This window comes from Sander lucioperca, chromosome 3 (genome assembly GCF_008315115.2).
Source record: "Sander lucioperca isolate FBNREF2018 chromosome 3, SLUC_FBN_1.2, whole genome shotgun sequence".
NCBI lineage: Eukaryota > Metazoa > Chordata > Actinopteri > Perciformes > Percidae > Sander > Sander lucioperca.
In genome coordinates, this window is record NC_050175.1 from 39,926,411 (window position 1) to 39,947,351 (window position 20,941).

Genomic DNA, 20,941 nt, shown 5'->3' on the forward strand with positions numbered 1-20,941 from the left:
ACGATATGACAGTAGTTTCAAGTTCTTTTGAGTCATGTTGGAAATAGCTAGCTATCTATCTATCTACGTTACATTAACATAACATACAATACAACACAACATAACATCATAACTCTAAATGAAGGTAACAGTTCGCTGGTAGATGTCACCAACCAACATTAACGTTCTCTAACGTATCTCTAGCATAATAAATAAGCAGGTTTCCAACGCGGATGTTGACATGGGCCTGTAATATATGTTGGTCATCTTGACCTCAGACACCTAACGATAACGTCAGGTTTGAGGTAAAATGAACGTTAGTTATTGTGAGCTAACCGATTTAGCCAAATAAAAGGTTTGCAATGCTACATTATCGCTGTATGTAACGTTACCGACACTGGCAACGAGTCTTTATGAGATCAAATTAACTACTGAAAATTACGTTGACAAACCACATAACAAAAACGTTAACTGTTAATGCTAACGGATATAGCTAGCTTCACAAGCTAGCTAGCCAACTAACGTAACGTAACGTTACGAGATAGCAAGTCAATGAGCTAACGTTAACTGTCATACTTGTTGTTGAATTTTTCCATCCTCTGTGACAACCCAGTGGGTCGTAGCTCCTCCGGAGTCCACTATAAGGATGCAAAGAAGGATGAAAAGCTTTCCCTGAAATGATGTTTTTCGCGAATAGTTGACACGACAGGGCAAATACTCAGGACAGATTTTCCTGACGTCCGCCATTTTTCCGTCTCATTTTGCTCTGTAGCAGGTCAGCCTCCGGCCTGGCGGCGGCGCTCACGTCCGCCCCTGGCAAACACTCAACAGGTTATTTTTGATGACGTCTGGAAAGGAAAACAGGAAATTCTGGGTAGAAACGAAAAGTTCGAGACGTTTTCAAACGCAAAGGTGGGTATTATATAAAAAAATGATATATAATTTCACGAAAATAGGCAGTACCGTAATGCCGTTGTTGCTGAAGAGGACGTATGTTTGTTGTGCCTGCTGTTTTGGTCAGTAACTTTTCTTTTAATCGCTTTTTTTTCCTTTTTAGCACAGTTAACGTTAGGTTTAAAAGTTGCAGTTCCGCATCCAGGGGCATGACTAAGGTTACTAGCTACATCAAGTGACAACATTGCCAACACCTCAGTGTTAAGGTAACGTTACCACTTTAGTTAGGATCTCGCTGAGTCATGTTATTTATCAAAACGTATTATAGACTTCCACGTTACTTTCCATTATAGGTGTAGCTTTACCTCATTTTTTAGCAGGAGTTTACAGCGCCAAGCTAGTAAAATAATAGTGATTTTAGCGCTAATGTTTCGACACCTCCACTATATATTTACAGTATACTGGATAACAGTACAATATGAGTAATAGATATGGCTTCTATGTACACAGATGCAGCTATACAGTTAACCGTTACTTAATGAATATAACGTGAGCTGCACTGCGATTGTGTTGATATTATTTTGTGTGTGTTAAGATACAAATCCTCAGTATATTTCTGCATATAAGGAAGTGCCACGACCAGAACAAATATTCAACTCGGTTGTCAGTTGACAATGTTCCTCTGATGTCGAATGTTTCAATGTTAAAGGCCACATTATGAATCAGTTATTTGAAAGCTAATTATTAAGCTATGATTATTCAATAATGAAAATCACTGTTAGTGGCATCCTTTAAGCATTCCCATATTAGCACTGTAAACCAACTATGATGTGTACTAATTGTGTACATACCAAAACAGTATCTTACGGTAGAGAATAATATCATCTCTGCCATCCTTTACAGCTGTCTTGCATAAAAAAAAGTATTTGCTGAGCTTTCTCAGTACTGTTGAAATATTGACTTCCCTCTTTAAGAGATGAAAATAATTGCGATTTCCAACTTGGGAAAAGTAATGAATATTTACATACACTATAATGCTTGATTTATTCTGTCACTTTCACCCTTTGATTGGCCATTTTTGTCTTACTCTCCACAGATGGCATGCTTTGACAGCAATAAGGGGAGTTTGGAGGAGGACAGCTATGAAGGAGCTGTCGGTGGAGAGCTGTCCGGCTGTGCGTTGGCAATGCTGGAAAAGGAACGGGAATCTCTTCCCAGCCCTTCAGAGAGCCATGGCACCTTCATCAGCAGCACCTCTACTAGTATTCTGGCCACTGCACCCCTCCAGGGCTATGATGTGGAGTTTGACCCGCCCCTAGAGAGTAAATATGAGTGCCCTATCTGTCTCATGGCTTTGAGGAATGCCATTCAAACACCCTGCGGTCACCGTTTCTGCAAGCACTGCATTGAGAAGTCTATTCGGTATGCTATTGTTGCAGCTCTCTTAAAATAAATGTGCTCTAGGTACAGTATGTGACTGACACATTATCACACTGACTTTCCTGAACAAATATGAAATGCTCTGCTTTAAATTATGACTTTTCTTCCTCTTGCAAAACAGTGATACAGGACAGAGGTGCCCTGTGGACAATGAAAGGCTGTTAGAAGACCAGTTGTTTCCGGATAACTTTGCCAAACGGGAGATTCTGTCGCTAACTGTTCGCTGTCCAAACTCTGGCTGTGCTGAGAAAATGGAGCTCCGAGGTTTAGAGGTGAGCGCTTTAAAAGTGAAGGGCACCTCTGATTTTAAATGCAGCCTGACCAACACCATGAAAACAGAAATGTTAAGTTAAAAGTCCAGAATTTAAAACGACATTGGGTTGCATAATACTATTTAAATGATATTTAGATCGTTGCGATTACTTTGATGTGTTTATTACACTGTATAAAGCATAAATGATCCCAGGGCATTTAATTGTGGTCATTTCCGGTTGATTCATCACTACTTTAAAAGCACTGCCTCAATAAAAGTAAGGTAGTAAAAAAAACGGGCAACAAGTAAGATGCTTCCCCTGTCAGCACAGACTCTTCCTGCTGACTGTTCCAACATTTCCTCACACTGTGCGTCTGGCATGTCAAAAAACGCGTGTTATGTGCCAAGTAAAGCACGGCATCTTTCTCTGGTGCGGACGATGAACTTGTTACATGCACTGCCGTCTGAATACAGAATAAAATCAACTGCATTGTTTCGATGTCTTATTTTTCCTTCCCAGAACCATTTGGCGCAGTGTCAGTTTGCCACTGTGCCTTGCCCACAGTGCCAGCAGTCTGTGAGAAAGAGCCACCTCGAGGAGCACACGACTGTTGAGTGCCAGAGGAGACCGGTGTCATGTCCAGATTGCGTGGCACGCTTTGTTTATGAGGAGAGCGAGGTAATGCGGACTCCCTTATCTAACTGCTCCTCTTGCTTCCCCCCACCCCCCACCCCAAGAATACTTTATTTTGGAAAAATCGTCCAGCTGCATTGTGTCTCGGTGAGGATAAGTCTCCTTACACATATATCTGGTGTGGTTGCTCCTTTAGCTTCATGAGCAGCAGTGTCCCTTTGCCAGCGTGAAGTGCCAGTACTGCGAGATGGATCTCATCAGAGACCAGGTGAGTTAGACGTCAGCGTCTGCCTTGAAAAAAGGCCTCTGCTAAATCAAACTGTCTTTATAGTCGTGTATTGTTAATCATTTACAGTAACTACTGTCAACAATAACTTCTCTTTTCATTAAAAAAAAAAAAACACAACGCACCTAGCCGCAGTGCATGTCACAGTTGACAGGGGCATCCACCATTTCTGCAGCGAGTGCAATTGATGACGTTAAAATAATTTTCGGTATGAGACAGAAAAATGAGTTATTTCCAAGAGGGTTTCCTCATTACTTTTGTCCACAATTATACAGTAATAACTGACTTGTTATAAGTGATTATTTTTTTGTTTCAGATGGAATCTCATTGTGATACAGACTGCCCAAAAGCACCCATTGCCTGTAACTTTAGCACCTTTGGATGTAAGGAAAGGGTAGGTGATCCAATGTTAATCCAACGACCCTTGAGAACTTGGTTTGTTAAATGACTTATTAGTCCTATCGGTCGTGCAGATCCAGTTGTCACAAAGAAAAACAATGTTTGTTGTTGCAGATGCAGCGCCACAACCTGGCTCAGCACATGCAGGAGTTCACGCAGATGCACATGCGCTACATGGCTGAGTTCCTGCGTGGCCTCAGCCTCAACGGCACCACACCCAAGTCCCTCTGGACGCTAGGACCTTCGGTTTCCTCTGAGGACCAAGGAGCTGCTGCAGCATCAGGATCGGCCTGTAGCGGGCCCAGAGGAGCTGCGGGCTGCAGCAGCAACTGTGCCCCGTGTCCGCCTAGCGAGGAGACGCAGAGGCTTAGGGAGATGGATGGACGATTGGTAAGGCAGGATCACCAGCTGCGTGAGCTCATCATCTTAAAAGAAACACAGGTAAAGTATGTCCTTGAGCCTCGGATTCCAAATAGTTGCATGCCATTTGTATGTGTACTCGCGATCCCAATTTGTGACGCATGTTGCCCAGCTGCATGCCGCTGTCATGTCTTTGATCTCTTTCATATGTATCAGACGGTGCAGAAATGTAATATGAAGTTATAGCAGATTCTAGAGGTGCAACGATTAATCGATTAGTTGTCAACTAATCGATTAATTGATTAGTTGTCAACTAATCGATTATCAAAATAGTTGGCGATTAATTTAATAATTGTTTGAGTCATTTTTTTATTAAAAAAAATAAGATTTCTCTGATTCCAGCTTGTTAAACGTGAATATCTTCTAGTTTCTTCTCTCCTCTGTGACAGTAAACTGAATATCTTTGAGTTTTGGGCAAAACAAGACATTTGAGGACGACCTCTTAGGCTTTGGGAAACACTGATCCACATTTTTCACCATGTTTTGACATTTTTATAGATCAAACAACTAATCAAGAAAATAATCGACAGATTAATCGACTATGAAAATAATCGACAGATTAATCGACTATGAAAATAATCGTTAGTTGCAGCCCTAGCAGATTCAACGCTACGCCTCCTGAGTAGACACGGGTATACGTGCAGTTTAGTGTCCCATATTATTTTCCAAAAACTGAGTGTCCCAAATGATGAGGGGTTAGGGGTAGGGTTAGGGTAGGGCAGGTTCATAATTAATTAAGGACACTGTATGGGGAATTTGGGACACTAAACTGCACATATACCGTAGACACGTGTAAGCCTTTTGTCATTTTGAAACCGTTGTCCCATCTCTTCCACAGGCTGGCCATCTTGCAGAGTTAAGGCGTAGAGTGTCAATGCTGGAGGAGACAGTAAGGGAGCTGGAGTCGCAGCAGTGCAACGGCATCTTCATCTGGCGCCTCAAAGGTTTCTCCGTCCACCTGCGGAACCAAGAAGCAGGCCAGCCAGTGGTCGAGCACAGTCCCGGCTTCTACACAGGCCGCCCGGGCTACAAGCTGTGCCTGCGCTTACACCTGCAGACCCCCAACGCCCCGCGCTGCTCCAACTACATCTCCCTCTTTGTCCACACCATGCAAGGAGCTTTTGACGGGCAGCTGACCTGGCCGTTCCAGGGCACCATCCGCCTCACCATCCTAGACCAGGGCCCCGAGGGCCAGCACCACACGGAGGCGATGGAGACTAAACCAGACCTGCAGGCCTTCCAGAAGCCCACGATCCAGCGCAACCCCAAAGGATTCGGCTACGTCACCTTTCTGCACCTGCACCAGCTGAGTCAGAGAGCCTTTGTTAAAGATGACACTCTACTCATCCGCTGCGAGGTGACACCACGTTTTGACAATATGCTTCACCGCGAGGGACCAACGGTGCAGCCGAGGGGGCACGAGGCCTCAGTTTCGAGGGACTGAAGTCAAACTGCGATCTATAGGATTATCATCATCACATCTGCCAGAACTGTGTTTTTAAATACTGGTCGGTTCATTTGAATTCTTGGACATTAATTAATCAAGTGTTAATTCACACCCATTTAAGGTTTGGACACTGCAAGTATGCTAGTATTTATTTCTTCACCAACTTTTAAAATGTCAGCGTGGTTTTTTTTTGTTTTAATAAATATATACAGCACAATCCTTTTTAATATATTTGAAATGTATGTAGTCACCCACAAGGTACCAACATTCAGCAAGCCTCATAAAATCAAATTTAGTAAATAGTCAATAACATTTAATCAGCTCAACATCACCAGTTCAAGATGTGCACTTTAAAGATACCCTGTGGAGTTTTTGGCCACTAGTGGCGCTATGGAGCAATGTTTGTTACAAGCAGATCTTCATTGTATTTTTTATTATCTCATGCTCTACTATCAGACACAAGGATAAACATGTACGCACAGGGGGCATGCGGGTGATGACGAGACACAAATTCTCAAAGACGCAGAGGGTGCTTACAAAAACGAGTAGCGCATACAAGCCATAAAAACAAAAGAAAAAGTCAAAACCGGTTAAACTAATCCCCAAGGAACAGCGCCGGGTTGTGTAACAATTTTGTTACTTGACCACAAGACACTAACGAGGATAGAAAAACCAACTCACCACCGTGTCAACTCTCCTCCTGCTGATTCCTGTAACTGGCCGGTCAAAAATGTTCAAATGTAAACTTCAAAGAAAACGCCTAGCAAAAAAAAGTAGAAAGGATGAACTTCAGCTATGATCCCCACAACACAGAGAAGCAAGACCATCTCTGCATCGGAGCAAGCGAGGAGGGATTAAACACCAGCTGAGATCCCGGCCACGCGGATGTTCTCTTGCCAAGCAAAGTACAAAAGTGTACGAACTGTAATGTCCTTTTGTTTCGCCGAAACTTGGCGTAATCTTGGGAGTAGCGGACAACGCCATTCAACCAGGTGACTCTTCTTTCTACATACTGTTGTGACAGAACAGATGACTCTGGGAAGAGAAAAAGGAAGGAGTGTGCTTTACGGTGAATGAGGACTGGTGTAGCTGCAGGAATATTAAAATCATATCCAGTTCCTGCTCACCTGATCTGGAGTTAACCGTCAAACAAATGCAGGCCGCACTTACCTACCATGGAAATTTACACCAATCATTATCACAGCAGTCTACATTCCACGACGGGCAAATACAGAGAGTGCCTTGTTGGATCTTTGCAAAGACCTGAACTGCTCACACAGTGGTTTGTGGTCTGTCTGAGCACAGCATAGGCGGTGCCCCCCCCTTTGATTGAATGATTGTAGTCAGTCCTTCCAGAAAAATGCAGACTTTTTTTGTGATTGTTGCGGGCAAAAATCCTTGATTATGCAGCACGTTTTCTTAAAAAGTGCGATGGAATATGCGGGATATTTATGCAATTTTATGCGATGAAATTGCGGGAACTTGCAAAAACTGCGGTTTCATCATGGCTTCATCGCGGGGGTTTGCAGCTTTTCGATGATGTTCACGTCGCGTAATTACGTCACTTCCTAACGTTCCCATGGCAACAGGGGAAAACGGCTGCTCTTGCGTGAAGTAAACGCAACATTTTTCAACTTTCCGCTAAGATATATGTGACTTTTTTTGCAACGAAAATGCGGGGATTATGAAATCACGCAAGCCCCACATATTTCGCGCGGAAATCGCAATTTATGCGGCGAAAGTGCAGCGTATTTGAAAGAAATGCGGCCCCCGCATAAATTATGCAATTATAATTATGCGATCACATAATCGCATTTTGCTGGAGGTACTGTGTAGTGGCCACAGTTGGAATTGTGACATGCTTTGATCCAAAATGACATTTTGCCATACCAAATAGGGCTGCACGATATGAGGAAAATATGCGATACGCGATAACGTCGTTGAATATCGCGCTAACAATATTACTTGCGGTAAATTAACAGATGTTAGAGTATACTCGGTTTTGCCTTTCTGTTGCTTTCAGTATTCTTTTAAAATACAACAGCTTGCTTGTTGAATTTAAAAGAAATAATCATTTCTAACATTCTTTTTTTTTAACAAATTGAACATTGAATTGACAATGATAGGCACTACTAAAAAGAGAATGACACATACACTTTAAAGTGCAGTTTTCTCTGATATTTTCTTTCAACTAACACAAAAAATCTCATAGTGTCTATGTCACAACCTTTCGCGATACGTATATTGCGCCAGTTGATATTGTTATATATGTTGATATATTGTGCAGCCCTAATACCAAATCATAAAAGAAATGCCTGTAAAACAATGTGCCAAAAACACAAATTACTTATGATCACCATTTGAGACCTTAGTACAACAAACACACGTCATTCATGCGTGCAGCGAATCAGCCAGAGAAGGACTCTGAAGTGCAAGGATCCAAAAACATGGAAACCTGAAGAACTTCTTTTTTTTCTGTGTATGCGCCAGGTTAGCAACTTTCACTGGAATGAATCGGGTGGCTATCTCGGAATACAGCATCCATTTATTTTAAAGTATCTATGGGGGAAACCAGATGCTGAGGAGTATCGTGTCAACTGGAGAAGACGAAGCAGCACTCCAAGCAAAGAAACAAGTCTGTGCGTCAAACAATATACATGGCATCTGTTGGTTTCATGGTAGTACACTGTATATTTGGTGGCGGTGACATGGCGAGCAACTTATTAATGTTCCAGTGAAGGATGAAGAAGACTACTCGTTGATGTTGATATGGCTAATGCAAGATATTCAAAAGTCTGCTTCGCAAATGTTTTATGATGCAGGAAATGTTGGACCTCAAGGATACGTACAGCGTACTTTGATAAGAAACACCGACTGTAAACTTATAACTCACAGGGTACCTTTTTAAAGTAAGCACATTTTAAAGAATAGGAATAGCAAAAGACAATGTGCATTCCAAATTCGGCATTTCATGCCTTACTACTTTTGACTGCACTGTTCTTAGAGCGTCACGGTGACCTATCAGTTAAAAAATGACAGCACCATTTTCAACGTGGAGTTTCTGTTTACCTGGTTTCATCACCACTGCAGAGTTTAGTATAATACATGTTACAAGTTGCTCATTTTGCTTTTGACAGGATTTTTTGGTGCCTTTCCTACCTAATGTGATCTGAAACGTATTTTAAGAATTGATTTAAATTCAACATCATAGGTCAGTATCTTTACTTCAAACCAATATGTTGCCTTGCTAAGCCTGTACGTGGTGTAAGTAATGTATTGTATTTTTTTGTTGTAGTATTGTTTCTCCATCTGTAACATTGCATCGTTGTGATGCCATTCAGTGATTTGACTGTAAAAACTTGATTCCTGTTAACAATTGAATGAGGAGTTTCTAATGAATTTTAGCATATGATCCAATACTGATAAAATTAGCCTTGAATTAAAGTTGAGCTCACTCACAGCCACTGTAGTGTCTAACATTTCATGTCTTCTACTGACTTGGACCATACCTTAAGACATGAGGAGGAGGAGGGGGGGTGGCGCCTGATTCGACTCCGACCTGCGGCCCTTTGCTGCATGTCATTCCCCTTTTCTCTCCCCTTTCAAGTCTAAGGCCAGCCACGTGGCATGAGCGTGGCGTTTCTGTTGCGTGGCGTTTTCGATGTCTTTACACACCAGAAACATGTCTGACACGGCGCTGCTGCTGCTAGCCTTCTCTGTACACATGTATGTTTCCCATTGATAACATGAAATACCATGTTAAACATAAATATATATTGATCTGATTACAGCAGACAGCGTCGGCAGTATGGACGGCAAAATAGGCTACAGAATATTTCGTTCTGTATTGACAGGTGCAATATTTGAAAATCGATAATTATTATTATATATTACATTTATATCTGCATTTGACAATAAACATCTTTTCCTATTCTATCTGGAAACGCTTCCAACACGCTTGCATGTTGCGTGAAAAATAGGCATCGGTTCTATTTCTAGCATGCACGCGTTTTCGGCGCGACTCGAGCCGCGCCTGAGACGTGCGTGTCACACAGGCAGCGTGCAAGCTCTAACCTGTTACCATGGGAGCCGAAATAAAAACGGACACGCCACGCAGCCAGTGTGTGGCCGGCCTGTCCTATACAAATAAATGCCTGAAATGCCCCAAAAAATAAATAAAAAAAGACATGGGGGGGAAATATTTTTTTTATTTTTCTATTTTTGCTTTCTTCAAACCAAGGAGTCAGGCGTGTATACCTTTTGCTGCACTAAAGGACCTTGGTCAAATATTTGATATGAGAAAGACACAGAGTTGTCTCTTCTTACAACAGGAAGCTATACAAGTGTTGAAAATGTGTCCTGAAATGCTGAAGTTATGTTTTCAGATAATTAAGATTTAGTAAAAAACATTTAAACTTGAAAGCTTAACTTGTAAAAAGAATGAAATTCATAAAGTGAATTGGGTTCTTAAGATATATAACAAACTGCAACAACACTCAAAAACCAAGGAGACATCTGTCAATACATTCAACATCATTTTGTCAATTTAAAGTCCAAACGCGATCCATGTCCCCTCTCCCCCAACAGCACCAACATCATACCTCAACATATTCTGAACATCTTACATATTGTATCATAAATAGCTGTCTGGGTGCTACCGGTTTCTGAAATCACCTTTATGCATCAATGTAAGGGAACTTTTTGTTAGCTCCGTATCCTGAGGGACCTGGTCTGGCTTCAGCCTCTTCTTGTTTGACTTCTTTCTCTGGTTGATTTTGAGGTGTGTCCTTGGTGCTGCTTGCCTGGCAGCCTGTTAGAGACGCAATTTCATGTCATATTAATATTAAATTTGGATCACAATGCATACAGTGAAAGAGTATAATCTCAGTATTCTACTGCGTTAGAAGAGAATAGTATTTTTTTTGTCTTATTGTCACGTGATTATCAGTTATGAGTCAATCTTTCCTGTTTCAGATTTGTGACTCACTTGGAGCTCTTGGAGCTTCTTTCCCGCATTTCAGCGTGCTTTGAGCAAAGCACTCTGCCATCCAGGACAACACCTCTCCACAATATCTGACCTAGACAAAGCCAGAAATGACTGAGGGTTATGCAAACTGTCTGTCAGATTACTTACAAGCTAGTGTTGTACACAGGTGGAAAGAGTACAAAAAATATTCTACTTTAAGGACAATTCCGGCGCAAAACGAACCTAGGGGTTAATAACAGATGTGTACCCACTCTGTCGCTCTCTGGGACATGTTTTCATGCTAATCGAATGTGTTTGTAGCTTGAAACAAGTAACGTGGACCGCTGGTTAGCTTACAACGCTAGTATTCAGGGCACAGGGAAAGTAAAAACAAATTGCTTATTATACCACTAAAAAGGCTTAAAATATCACCACGCTTCAACGGTAGCATAATAAAGGTCCCTAAATGTTAACCGAAGCATTGAGAACATTGTAAGTGTACAGACAGTTTATTAAAAAGATAGATTATAAAGACAGTACCGTTCTCGTATACGGACGGCCGCCGTCTTGGGAGCTACTGTCTTTCTAGTTTATTTAAAGGAACACCTTACCTTTACTTACTTACTTACAAATTTAATTTAGAGTGCAATAACAAAATAAAACATGTAAACAAAAGGCATTTAAAACATTTAGGGAGGAATCATGTGTCATTTTTCCTTCGAGTTGAACCGTAGCAGAATTTAACGGGGTTTCGCTTTTAGCTTGCTCTACACGGTGTCTGACTTTTCCGTCTCCATCTTTCTTGTGATTTAAGCGACAGTAAACACAAACTGACGCTGCCCATCCTGCCCATTATTCACTGTAGTAGTTTCCGGGGAGCAATTTTTCCCTTATATTTTTTACTCTGTAACAGTCCCGGATGTGATTTAAAATGTAGCGAAGTACAATACTTTGAACGAAACATACTTAAGTAAAAGTAAAATATAAGATTTTAAAAAGTAGAAGTACACACACAAAAAAACTACTCAATTGCAGTAATGTGAGTAATTGTAATTCGTTACTTTCCACCACTGGTGTTATATGAAATAGGAAAATGCAACTTGATTATACATCATCATACATGGTGCCGTTGAGGTCACTTTTCCAGGTTTACCTGAGCCTCCATGGATGCCATTCGTTTCTCTTGGTCCTTGAACCCACCAACAATCGTCAGCAAGCTCTGAACCCTTGGTCACAAACAAAAATCAGTTAAAATTCTATTCAATGTTGCAATCATAAATGTCTAGCTTTAAAACAGGCTACAGTCTGGTGCTGGGCAGGTAGTATCCAGTGGGTTTATCAGAGCGCGTTTGCTTAAAAGATTATACCTTCTCATACACCTACTATATGACAGTTTACTGATTTTTACAAAATTACAAAAGAACAATTACTTTGAGGAGGTACTCTTAAGTCTCTCTTCACTGCTTTCCCAATGCTGGCGCTCCAGTTTGGTGAGGTAGTTCTCTTTCTGCACCGTCTCCCATGTTATCAGCCTCTGGTCTAGCCCCGCTGGCAGCTCCCTCTCTGGCAAAACACACAAGGATGCAGTCCAATAACCAATTAACCAACAGCAGCAATTGCCATGGATAAAGCAGGTGAAGGACAGAGATAAGCACACAAGTTTGTTTTTCAGTATTTCTTTTTAATTTAGCCAGATAAGACCCAACGAACTATTTCAATTTCTGTTTGAAATAAAGTAGGATGGGCGTAATAGCTCCTCATTGAAATATGCAGATATAACCTTCATACAACAATCAACTCTGTAACCACTAACATCCTGCTTTTTTTACTTTTATTTTTGGTGCTGAACAGGTGTGTGTGTGTGTGTGTGTGTGTGTGTGTGTGTGTGTGTGTGTGTGTGTGTGTGTGTGTGTGTGTGTGTTAGATGTTAGATGTTGTCATGTTATTACTGTTGGATTTAAATTGTGCCCTGCCTGGGGGACTGCAGGCTACATGGTCCCTGACAAATAAAATGAATAATAATAATACCAAGGTGCTCCTGCTTGGACGCAGGCTGTTTAAACAGGCTGAGGAGAAGCTGAGAGAGGTGGCTGATGATGATGAAGGGTGGGGCTAATGCTGGACGGCTGTGGTATTCTACAATCAGGTTGTATCTCTGGAACTTCCAGAAGATGTCTGCGTTTTCTTGCACTACCTGGAATGTGTAGCTGCAAATGGTTAAAAAAAGAAAGAAAAGAAGAACAAAAAGCCAATAAAATCACTGTGTTTTTTTGATTTTATAATGTACAAAAAAGCCACGAGCATATGTAAACCCATGTCATCAGACAGACAAACATATGGAGGGCTTTCTGGATTCCCAGCCTCTGACCTGAACATGGCAATGAGCAGGTTTAGCAGCAGGACATTGGTGACAAGGAGGAAGATGACCAGCAGCAGGATGACCAGCCAGTTGGCATAGACGTTGGGACATGGTGGCCGTAGGCCCAAGATAATCTCCTGTGAGTCATTGGTGCAGTTAATGTCGGGCATGCGAGCAGCTGTGCTCCGTTAAATGAAAGAACAGTAACATTAGATTAGAAGACATGACAACTTTCCAACGGAAAGCATGCCAGATTGCATAAATGGTTCAAATATAGCATTTACAGTGCACATTTTTCATGGATAAACACACATTTAAAAAGGTTCATGTTCTATACCTTAAATAAATACAGAAATGAGTATTTACAGTAACACTTTACTTGAGGGTATCTACATAAGAGTGACATGACACTGTCATGAACACAACAACCCTAACTCTAACACTAACCCTAACCATAACTTGTCATGACAAAAACCGAATGACACTTACTAAAACGTTTATGACTTGTTTATAATGTTTATGACACGTTCATGACAGTGTTATGTCACTCTTATGTGGATACCTTCAAGTAAAGTGTAACCGTATTGACTGTCATTTACCATCTATTTCCTCCAAGGGGATCTGGCCAAAAATGTGCAGGTATGGGCGGTACAAGGCTCTGCGAAACACCCAGTCAATCCTTGGGTCATCTGGGTGGAGAAGAGCCTGGGTGGCAACGCCGTATGCAATCATCCACACACTCAGGAAAAAAAGGAAGAAGAAAACATCCTTCATCTGTAAAGGAGAAACGGACGTGTTTTTATCGACCTAATTGGCTACACGAGGTTTACAAATGGTTTCGTCTTTGACCATGAACAGCGCTTAAAATGTTCATAATTAGAACGTTGAGATATTTGGTCACCATTCTTTCCACGATGATGATCTTGGGGCCCAGCTGCTTATGAATGGCAAAGATGTGGATCAGACGTAGAGTGAATACCATGAAGTCTATCGCCAGAACTGTCCTTCCTGCCTCATACGTGTTGTGAGACATCCTGCAAAATCAAAGAAAACAGATATTATTTACTGTGTGGTTCCCTACCCCTTCCCGTTCAGTCATTCGTTCACTTACTCCCTTATTTTAATGATCTGGCCTCCCCCATCGTAACAACAAAACTAGAGCCCATTGTGTTGTGTTTTATTTCTTCAGTGTCACCGATGTCATTTAAGGTTAATTACCTGCATGAAACCCCAACGACAAAGAGTGAGATGGCAACCATGTCACACTTGTTCCAGTTGTCCTCTACATAGAGTTTGAACTTCTTCAAGATGTTAATCTCTTCATCCGTGAAGAAGCTCTGCGTCATAAAAGATAGTTTATGCATTACTATAGGACATCGTTTTTTTGTAAATGTTTGACAAAAAAAAGGTAGTTCATTAGAAAACCAGAGCCAGTCATTTTCCAGCAACCTCATCTTTGGTATGATGAGTGTGATGTGAAATGTAGTTCTGTTGCCACACTGAGTCTGGCTTTTAAAAATCCAACTCTAAATCCAACATTTTGTTAGCATATTCATTTGTGCTTCAGCAGCATTAGTAATTTAATAGAAAGTGATATGTGTAACAGTTTTGTTTTGCTATGACAGAAATTAAAATAAATTGTTTACAGTGCCTGGTCTTAATGTGTATCCTTGATATATATTTTTTTTAAATATTGGGACTCTTTTGGGCAATCGGACTGAAATATTAACGTTATGAAAAAAAACTATTTCTAAATGTAGGTGATACTGTAAAGTGTTTGTGGTCACACCGTATAAATAGTTGCAGTTGTTAAGAAATGAGGCTATAATAAACCTTTTCAACCTTTTTAAACTAGGTTAACCATGTAAAAAGGCCTTCTGCCAGTTCATACACTGGAGTCCTATTCAGACACACCTGCAGAGTCCAAAGGGATCACAGGTGCACAGCCCTGCTGCTTTACAAGCACCTGCAGTGTCCCACATACTCAATCCTGTAAAATATCTCTTGCACTAAAAGTACCTGCAAGTGCATCAAAAAAAGCAGTGCTTGGTCCCTCAATGGCACAACTGGTTTGAGAACAAGCTGAGGGAAGTATTCTGTTTTCATGAAGTGATAGACTGGTGTGTAGGCCCTGGCTGTCCAACCACAAAGCCCAACATGACGACCATATAGTCAAAGTACTGATGACAAGTTGTCGGAGTTGTGTTAAAGGACAAATCTGGCACAAAATGAACCTAGGGGTTAATAACACGTGTACCGAGTCGACTCTGGGATTTGTTTTCTTGCTAATCGAATATGACCAGTTTTAGCCTAAACCGCTAATTAGCTTATAAGCTAATTAGCAGTTTAGGCTAAAACTGGTCACATTTGATTCGCATGAAAACATATCCCAGAGAACGGTCGACTTGGTACACGTGTGTTATTAACCCCTAGGTTCATTTTGCGCCGGATTTGTCTTTTAATCCTTACTATCACAACCGTTAAATCTACTTCTACCAGATCCTTTCAGTTCCGACTTGTTCAGTTTCACTATGTTTAAGCGGCAGAATTCCCCAACAAACTGTTTTGATAAAAGCAGTAGTGGAATCTGCTCCTTAATGGCTATTTGCAGCACTGCTGATGGTGTCTGACCTTTGCAGGGCATAATGATTCGCAATAGTTTCTGTAAACTAGGTATAAGGTGTAGAGTTAGATACTGACTGTAAACCAATCAAATGTCATCACAGATGAATTGGTGTTGGTTTAATATAAGGATATAATTATACATTCTGTACAAATGTAATCTATATATATAAATGTAATATATATATATATATATATATATATATATATATATATATATATATATATATATATATATATATATATATAACAATAGAACAGCTCTGATTATCTGAAGTCTCTCCTAGACTGACATTATACACATTTCTGGAATAATAAACTAATAGCACTAAAATGTAATGTGAACACCAGTGAGGACTGCTGATGCAATGAGACACTACATACTGCTACCAGCTTATATCAGTTCAGGCAATCACATATTGGTTTCCACATCTTTGTGAGAGTGAGTAGCCTTACACCAGTCCATCTACTTCACATTTAAAAAGCTGCTAAACCTGCAGTCTCTCACCTTGTTTTATGACAAGTATGGTGAGAATAGAGGCCCCTGTGGAATTGTCTTCCTTCAGGGAGAGGTATGCAGCCCTGGGCTTGGTAGCATGGTATAGGGCCGCCTGCAGCAGTGTGGTTCTTTATTTGGAAACCTGTGCCATATTTCTGTCAGCTCAGGGAATTTCTGAGATGCATGTTAAAAAAACGAGCCGAGGGAACAAGGCCTGTCTCATCTTGGGCTTTTGCGGGATCAGTGCAATAAGGGATCGCGCTCATCTGACCCAGCTCACTGGGAGGGAGTCAGGCAGAAAGAAAGGCTTATGAATCCTTAAAACCCCAGAGAGAATGAGCTTATTGGAGCGATTCACACAACCTCAGACATGACTGACTTTTGAACGCTGTCGTGCAAACACACCTAATAACAATGCTTCAGAATGGGTGTGACACTGCATGGGTAGATGTAGATAGATCCTTAACAAAAGTAATCACTAAATAATGATCTGAGGAACTCGAAACGTGTTTGAAAAGATGAAATGGCATTACAAAAAGGAACCAGTGAGATTGGATGCTTTGACGGTCACCTGTCGAAGTTCCTCCAGCACCAAGGTGAAGACCCAGAAGTAGAGAATGATTTCTTGGGCTCCAGGGCCAAGGGGAGGCGGTGGACGGAAGTCTAGCAGGAGCACGTAGGTGAAGAGGAAGAGGAAGGCGAAGTACATGATGACATTACCGAGGAACACAGTGACAGCAGCACTCCAGAAGCGACGCCAGCGGCGGAGCAGGAAACGCCACCAGACAGAGGCACAGCTCTGAGTTGCTGGAGCTCCAGGTGAAGAGTCCCTGGGGGGAAAAAAAGAATAGGAAAGAAATGCTTTTTGAACTAGTACTTTATTTTTTATTTTTTTTATGTTGTGCCGTCAATGTTGAACACTGTGTGAGCACATATGGGAATAAATCTGTTTCATCGGATTTTGAAATTAAAAAGCCATTGAATTTCTAGCACTGAATATTTATGGATTGAAATTATGTATCTGAATGTATTGCCTCTGAGTTTTACTCTTCAAATTTTCAACAACTAATTCTCACCTTTATTTTTCTAAGTTCATAAATTCAGAATCAAAAATTCAAAATAAAAAAATGCAATATAACAAATTCAGATGCAAATTACAATGTATTTCATATATTCAACTAATATATTTTCAACTTGCTCAAATTCAACAGGCCAAATTCAGCCGCCAAATGTAATGTTTCAAATGCAGTGTTAACATCCGGGAACCCAAGGAAAAGCAATCGATCCTAGAATCTAGAGCGGGAGTTTGCTGTAGTAGCAGCAGCCAACAACTGGAAACTTTTTACAATTTCGGTCTGCTATTTCACCACTAAATTCACTTCTGAGACGTTTTTATGCGAGAAATCAACTGTGTAGAGTTTGAATATGGGCAGTTTTACAAAAATGTATGGCCATTTGCACATTTGCTCCGATGTTGTCGGACTTGAGAAGCTCCAGTCCGACGAGACAGCCAGCTGGTGGCGGCCGGGATCGCTTGCTCGCCCGCCGACCAGTGATGCTCACAGACCCCGCTGTCAGCTGCAAGTCTCTCAATAGACTCATGACAAGTTTATTTCCTCAATCGTTTGTTTAAATAACAAAACACAATTATCCATTATAAAGGACCTGATACACCAACCCGATTCTCGGCCGTCGGACAGTCTGGCGAGGTCAGTGACTCGAGTCTGTTCGGTGTGTTCCGTGTCATCGTCAGTCGTAGGAGCCGTCGGCCTTCATTTGGGCCGATTTGACTTGTTGAATCGGAAGGCGGGCAGCCGGACTCAATGGCCAATCTGATTGGTGGAGCGCTAACCCGGAAATGACGAGCGGGATGAGCCTGACTAACGCCTCTCAAAATCTGACGAAATTTTTTTAAACTGACCTTTGTCGATCTGAAATGAAGACAGATTCAGCAACATGTTTCAGTGAACTATTTTCGTAAAATATGAGATCGTATTCCGAACCAGCCGCCATTATGCTCCGTTGTAAAATCCAGGAGCAGCCAGACCCACGTGACGCGTTCGTCCAATCAGTTTTTATTTTTTTGGGCGACAATACAGATTAGCGCCGCCTGCTGTTATGGAGATGTATTACGTCTCACGCACGCGCAGAACGTACGCTCAAGTCGGTGTCGGCACTTTTTTGACCGACTCGGGGAGACTGATCAGTCCGACTGCCTTTTCTGCCGAAGGTCGGCCGTCAGGTTGGTGTGTCAGAGCCTTAAGATAAACAGCAACCTGCGGTTATCTGCTTTTCGGAGTTGAATTTTTTTAACGTTGAATTTTGGATTCTGAATGTATGAACTTAGAAAAATAAAGGTGAGAATTAGGTGAAAATTTGAAGAGTAAAACTTAGAGGCAAAAAATTCAGATACATAATTTCAATGCATAAATATTCAGTGCCAGATATTCAATGGCTTTTTAATTTCAAAATCCGATGAACAGATTTACTTCCATAAGCGCATGTGGTGGGTTTTAGCGTGTTTTACTCATTTTTATTATATGTCGTTTGCATTTTGTTATGTTATGTTTTTGTTCAAGTCTGCGTGTATTCAATAAAGTTGGAGTTAAACTGAAAATGTGAATCAGTGTGGTGCATCTGACTTTTATACTTTTATCTAGCACAGCTTTATTGTTAGTATACAATGCAGGGTAATTTACGCTACATATTTTAGAAAGAAATAATGAGAATAAGAATACGAAATTGATCAGTCAGACATCTTAAATAATGTTTTTCAGATTATTTATCAGGAATTTCAGCTGCAAACTCACATGTGGTCATCGTCGTCAGTTAACAGTAAAGCCTTTTCTGTATCCAGACTGTCCAGCTCCACAAACTGCTCGCGGCTATTACGATTATCAAGTTCCTCATCACTGAGAAACACATAAGAGTGTCAGCGCACACACCAAAAAGGCGTACAGTACATCCACCTTGATAAGACAAAATGGTGGGGCAGGATGAGATTGATCACCTGAACTTTATGAGGTTGGTCCAGATGAGTGGTGGACAGAAGAAACACACCACGAGTTTGGAGATGGCTGTGTCTGTCGTCATCGCCCCCCACCAAATCTTTGTGAGGAGGGCCTGCAGTAAAGGTTTCAAATCAAACAGGGTTACACAGCAGGGACAAACTAACTTGAAGTGCTCATATTATGCTTTTGGGCTTTTCCCCTTTCCTTTATTGTGTTGTATATCTTTTGTGTGCATGTTATAGGTTTACAAAGTGAAAAAGCCCAAAGTCCACCCCAAAGGGACTTACCATCTCCAACAGAAAACACTGTTCACAAACTGCTCCAAACTGATCTATTGTAGTCCAGCCTTTACTTCCGTGACAAACGTGCGTAATAATGCTCGCCTAGCCGTGCTTACCTAGCTACTGCGCATGTGCGACTCCCAACAAAGATGGAACAGAAGTGTGATGCCTCATTCTGTAGCTAACACAGAGAGCTCAACACACAGGGTGAAAAGAGGAGCTGCAGCAATGTGCAGTACATATATATATATATATATATATATATATATATATATATATATATATATATATATAATATATGGAATTTAAAAAAAAAATTTAAACCATGTAAACCTATTCTGGTAGGACCTCTAAATACAATTATGAACCTGAAAATGAGTATAATATGAGCACTTTAATATCTGAATAAAGTTTTCCACAAGAGGGCATCATAGGCATAGAGTACTTTTGTCTTACAGTCATGTGGTTAAATCCATAGAAGCATCATAGAGGGAGTTACCTTAACTGAGACAGAAGAGCAAAAATGTTCATTTTCCCTCTTCATTAAACCATTTTATAGGACGTGTGATCAGTTTCCTTTTCCACAGCTGACTAGTCGCAGTGTGATGAGTCAGTTACATGCAAGGACATCTGATGCTTAGTCATGGGTTTGTCCATCTTCTGTACCAGACCAGTAAAATCCCCATTTTCTTGAAACATTGTGCAGCTTTAAATAGGCTATATTTTTTAATACCTTTTAGTTCCTTTAATAAAATATGACTTTGATGTCAAGAGGTTCCTGCATACTAACCTTCCCTGCTGACATTGAATACCAATTAACTCTCAATGATGGCTTTGTAATGACAAGGATGTCTATTTAGGTCAAATTGTATAGTGATGGAGTCCAGTGATCAGCAAAATGATATGACTTTGAAAGTATTTGATTGCGTGCAATGCCCCGGAACATCTTTTTTTAATAACAGCAGGCCAACACCAGTATTTCAAAAATAAACTGCATAACTCTCTTGATCAAATGCACGATTCTTTGAAACTGTTGGGTGAAAGTTACATGTTTTACATTAGCTAAAAGAATCATTGAAATTGGAGACACGTGAGCACATGGATGTGTGTCCTTGTTACCTGAACTCCATCGTGGGCAAAGAAGGATTTGGCATCTGCCTCAGTGGCCAGGTTAAGGATTGTAGATTTGCTCCAGCAGTGTGTCCTTCTCACTAACAAAGCATACGCCCTGTCTTCACTGTTGGAGTAACACTCTCCGAAGACATCTGCCACAATAAGAACAACAGGTACACAGCGTCAACCACTCAGAAGAATTTGCACATTCCGATTCCTATTTCATTCCCTTGGGATCCGTTTGTGTTGTCTGAGGTCAGTGAGTGCACCTCTTGCCATGTTTGACTGTTGCTTTTGCGGATCACACTTTCAGCTGTTCATCCGACAGTTCATGTACT

At 41.0% G+C, this 20,941-nt stretch overlaps 3 protein-coding genes across 8 annotated transcripts in view; 1 reads left to right on the top strand and 2 right to left on the bottom strand.

The window, feature by feature from the left end:
• The window catches only part of ttc17 (tetratricopeptide repeat domain 17), a 30,243-nt gene extending 29,456 nt beyond the window's left edge, over positions 1-787 (bottom strand). For both annotated transcript variants that reach the window (XM_031290103.2, XM_031290102.2), the window contains exon 1: positions 556-787. In XM_031290103.2, coding sequence (XP_031145963.1) covers positions 556-726 — 171 coding nt within the window. In that variant the 5' untranslated portion in view covers positions 727-787. The remainder of the gene's footprint in view (positions 1-555) is intronic.
• On the top strand, positions 666-20,764 carry traf6 (TNF receptor-associated factor 6). Of its 5 annotated transcripts, XR_004103469.2 has the most exons (10): positions 802-891; positions 1,037-1,091; positions 1,970-2,295; positions 2,435-2,585; positions 3,087-3,245; positions 3,397-3,468; positions 3,803-3,880; positions 4,000-4,326; positions 5,144-5,799; positions 20,752-20,764. XR_004103469.2 is itself a non-coding variant. In XM_031290104.2 (9 exons), exons 1-9 carry the CDS (start codon positions 821-823, stop codon positions 5,747-5,749), a joined length of 1,845 nt encoding a protein of 614 aa, XP_031145964.1. In that variant the 5' UTR covers positions 802-820; the 3' UTR covers positions 5,750-6,782. The 5 variants fall into 5 exon arrangements, 4 of the variants coding, with proteins under 4 accessions (XP_031145967.1, XP_031145964.1, XP_031145965.1 ...); XM_031290104.2 differs by lacking the exon at positions 20,752-20,764 and having other exon boundaries at positions 5,144-6,782; XM_031290107.2 differs by lacking the exons at positions 1,037-1,091; positions 20,752-20,764 and having other exon boundaries at positions 666-891; positions 5,144-6,782.
• trpm5 (transient receptor potential cation channel, subfamily M, member 5) overlaps positions 9,945-20,941 on the bottom strand; it is a 29,476-nt gene continuing 18,479 nt past the window's right edge. Inside the window, exons 14-26 of the mRNA XM_031290101.2 lie at positions 20,610-20,755; positions 19,209-19,321; positions 19,009-19,110; positions 16,770-17,028; positions 14,296-14,414; positions 13,979-14,111; positions 13,677-13,851; positions 13,087-13,255; positions 12,747-12,925; positions 12,149-12,281; positions 11,872-11,944; positions 10,740-10,830; positions 9,945-10,574 (exon numbers count right to left, since the gene is read on the bottom strand). Coding sequence (XP_031145961.1) covers positions 10,429-10,574; positions 10,740-10,830; positions 11,872-11,944; positions 12,149-12,281; positions 12,747-12,925; positions 13,087-13,255; positions 13,677-13,851; positions 13,979-14,111; positions 14,296-14,414; positions 16,770-17,028; positions 19,009-19,110; positions 19,209-19,321; positions 20,610-20,755 — 1,838 coding nt within the window. The 3' untranslated portion in view covers positions 9,945-10,428. The remainder of the gene's footprint in view (positions 10,575-10,739; positions 10,831-11,871; positions 11,945-12,148; positions 12,282-12,746; positions 12,926-13,086; positions 13,256-13,676; positions 13,852-13,978; positions 14,112-14,295; positions 14,415-16,769; positions 17,029-19,008; positions 19,111-19,208; positions 19,322-20,609; positions 20,756-20,941) is intronic.